This window comes from Rhinopithecus roxellana, chromosome 11 (assembly GCF_007565055.1).
Source record: "Rhinopithecus roxellana isolate Shanxi Qingling chromosome 11, ASM756505v1, whole genome shotgun sequence".
Classification (NCBI taxonomy): Eukaryota; Metazoa; Chordata; class Mammalia; order Primates; family Cercopithecidae; genus Rhinopithecus; species Rhinopithecus roxellana.
The window spans coordinates 91,860,201-91,863,985 of record NC_044559.1 but is presented as its reverse complement, the minus strand read 5'-3'; the positions used below and the strand labels follow the sequence as shown (position 1 = coordinate 91,863,985).

Here is a 3,785-nt window from a genome sequence, read left to right as displayed (position 1 = left end):
ATGCTGACATGTCCATATCTCGGAAGAAGAAAGAGCATACTTGCTCTTCTTAAAGAATCCAGTAAGGATTCTGGATTGAACCTATTTGGAGGTAGTTTTCTGGCTCATTATCCAGGGTACCCAGGATTGATGAGATTGTAACCCGAGTACCAAAGACAATGAAAGCATAACTTAAAGAGAAACAGGAAATAGTACTGTGCACACAACAGTTACGTTAGAACATAAACTAGCAGACTGTCATTATCAATAGCAGAAACCATGCTTTGCTATTATTCCAGGGGGCAGTTGACACAACTGAAATGTTCAAAGATATAAACTATTTTCAAAAATTGTGCTTTAGGAACTATTTTTTAAAACCTCACAAGTTACTTAGATGTTCTCATTTTGCACAAAAATGTGCATTATGATTAGTTTTCTTTGATTTAAATGTTAAATGATTAGTTATCATCTCAGTGCATTTCCCACAAACATTTATGAACCTGTGGCAGGGGAAATGAAGTATAAATACTGAATTAATTTGCCTAAGTATCTGAACTCAAGCAACCCAATTTTATAATTAGAATAATATAAAGTGTTATACACACGTTAATATCTTTTGATATGTTATAATAATTGTTTCATAGAAAACAGCCAAATTATTTGCACAGTAAAATTCCATGTCTGCAATAATATTGGCACCTGCTAATTTGTTCCAATTTACTTAATAACTAAAATTTTAATGTCAGTATATTAGATCAGCGTTATGCAAAATTGTCACACTTCTCAACAAAGCTACATCATCTTATGCTACAGTCCCGATGTATCTCATAATGCCAAAACCGACATCTTCACACAGATGATTTCTAATAATTTACAAATCCTCGGTTAAGTTTTTGACACGTAAGCTGCCCACTGATATGGGAAAAGATAGACCAAGCTCTGCCCCAACCCCCACCTTGTTATTCTTTTGGGGACAGCCAGGCCACTCCAGATGGTGTGTTAGTTAGTGTTGGACATAGCTTTGGAGAAACTTCAACAGACTAAGGCTGTAATGTCAGGATTTTGCTGTGAGTCGCCCCCTCCCCCCCGCAGTTCCCAGGGTAGGAAGGTGCTGAGATAGAAGCCGAGGGACGCCCGCCCACCTGCCACCACCTGTTCCCTCCTTCAGCTCTCTGCTATAAATTCTCCTGTCTCCAAGATTCATCCCGCACTCTCCGACAGCTACTGCGCTAAAAGCGCTCCTTCCCTGAGCTTCGGGAAAGAGTTCATCTTCCTGCAAAGGAGTCTCAGGCTTTCCCAGAGGACTTGAAAGGCCTTCCTCGAACCAGCCACACCAAACTCTGCTGCAGAAGGTTTCCTTCTCTTTTTCAACTTCACGTTGAGAAAATGACTTTCCCTTGAGCGTCTCAATTTCTCCTAAATTTGGGGAAGTGAAGAGATATCAGCCTGGTCATCCAGTAGGACAGAAGGCCGAGTCCCGCACTCCGCCCTGTAAACTATTTGATTGCACGTGAGTTGCTTTGTTTATGACTTATTTGCTCAGAAGAGCCACGTTGGGAAGCGGCTCGAGAGACCAGCCCACGCGCAGGTCCTGAGCGGGCGTGCGTGCGTGCGAGGTTGGCGCCTCGCTGCTTCGGGCCAAGGATGAAGTCCTGCAAACCCGGCGGCCCGCCGGCGGGAGCGCGCGTTGCTCCCCCGTGCGCGGCCGGCGCCGAGTGCGCGGGCACGTGCTCCGGGGCCGGGCGGCTGGAGAGCGCGGCGCGCAGGCGCCTGGCGGCCAACGCGCGCGAGCGCCGCCGCATGCAGGGGCTCAACACGGCCTTCGACCGCTTACGGAGGGTGGTTCCCCAGTGGGGCCAGGATAAAAAGCTATCCAAGTACGAGACCCTGCAAATGGCGCTGAGTTACATCATGGCTCTGACCCGGATCCTGGCCGAGGCCGAGCGATTCGGCTCGGAGCGGGACTGGGTGGGTCTCCACTGTGAGCACTTCGGCCACGACCACTACCTCCAGTTCCCGGGCGCGAAGCTGCCTGGCGAGAGCGAGCTGTACAGCCAGAGACTCTTCGGCTTCCAGCCCGAGCCCTTCCAGATGGCCACCTAGGGCGCGCGCCTCCGCGGCGGTGGATGCCTGGCAGCCGCTCCGAGCCGCGGCCCTGCCCCAAGTAGCCCAGAAGCCTCCGGCAGCCCCGGATTCTAAGAATGCATTCCTCGAGGAAAATCAGTCGATTCTCAGATTACCTTTATTTGCATCATCAGACCTATGGACGCAATAATTTAATTGCCATTCTTTTCCCCTCCTCCTATTTTGTAGATTTCATTAATGGATCTTGTGAATGGGCTGATTGCTGTGAAAATAATGCCCCCTTTCCCCTTTTCTGGGCTACTCTGAGGGAAAATAATCTTAGGAAAAAAAAATAGGATTAGGCTATTCTGTTCCAGTCCTCAGAGAAATAATCACTTTCTTAAACTTTGTGAGTTTGTCCTGTTCTGGTGAAGTTACGGTATCCATTACTCACAATAGAGCTACCTTCCTGTTGTGTAAATGCGTTTTTGCTTTAGTGCATTGTGTGTGCATGCATGAAGTAGAAACACTTTTTTTTCGGGGTACAGTACATGGGTATCGGTGCTCTGTATTTTTTTAAACTGTGTACACATTATTAAATATAGATTTTATAAAATATAAATAAAAACGTGGATTTGTTTTTCATGCTAACTACCTTGTCAGTTTCCTGATGGCGCTAAAGAACTCTTCGGAGGTGATGATATAGAATGCTTCCCTGAGCAAAGATGTGGAGTGTTTAAACCTAATACGACCAATAAACGAATGTGCCGCTTTGTAGTACTGCCTCAAAAAGCTGATGAGAGTACATGTAATTAATTTGAACATTTTTCTCTGTCACTTGTAAATTTTTGTTGATTTTTTAAAAGATTAAAGTGAAATATTTAGCTTTTAAGTAACTAGATACAGAGTTCCTCAATATTTTATTACCCATATTAAGCAGATTACTAAGTCTTTACAAGTACCCAAATATATGTAGTTATTCTTATATGTATACAGTAATGTACATATACACATATACAGGAATACACACATGTATTTCTAAAACTAACACATAAATTAAAAATATTGCCTTTGGAGGCGATTTTCTTTTTCTTTTTTTGAGACAGAGTCTCGCCCTGTCGCCCAGGCTGGAGTGCAGTGGCGTGATCTCGGCTCACTGCAAGCTCCGCCTCCCGGGTGCACGCCTCCGGAGTAGCTGGGACTACAGGCGCCCGCCACCACGGCCGGCTAATTTTTTTTTTTTTGTCTTTTTGGTAGAGACGGGGTTTCACCGTGTTAGCCAGGATGGTCTCGATCTCCTGACCTTGTGATCTGCCCGCCTTGGCCTCCCAAAGTGCTGGAATTACAGGCATGAGCCACTGCGCCCGGCCGGAAGTGATTTCCTTTTTATCAGTACAAGTTGGACAATAAGGGCTTCACTACCATCAAGACCAATCAAAATGGGAGCAAAATAATAAACATGGTATTGATTTGAATTACTTTTATTAATTTGCTTAACCATTGCATGAATAAACCAAGCCCTTCATATAAAGAGTGACTTGGTGAAGAGTGATGCATGCATTTGGGAGAATGTCTTACTCATAATTAGGAAAAGCAGGACTCTAAGTTATCTATGCATTTGGAATTTGTCTTGTCACAAGTCAACAAAAACAACACCAATCACTCCCAAAACTCTTTTATTTTGGATTCCAAAGTCTAACCTCAGACACAGCTGCCTCTTCGCAGTTTATTTACAGACTTTA

The 3,785-nt window shown here is 44.8% G+C and overlaps 1 protein-coding gene across 1 annotated transcript; it reads left to right on the top strand.

Annotated features, from left to right (window-relative positions):
- Positions 1-1,192: 1,192 nt before the first annotated feature.
- ATOH7 (atonal bHLH transcription factor 7) lies at positions 1,193-2,665 on the top strand. The gene has a single exon (XM_010375345.2). The coding sequence runs from the start codon at positions 1,624-1,626 to the stop codon at positions 2,080-2,082; it is 459 nt and encodes a 152-aa protein (XP_010373647.1). The 5' UTR covers positions 1,193-1,623; the 3' UTR covers positions 2,083-2,665.
- Positions 2,666-3,785: the final 1,120 nt, after the last annotated feature.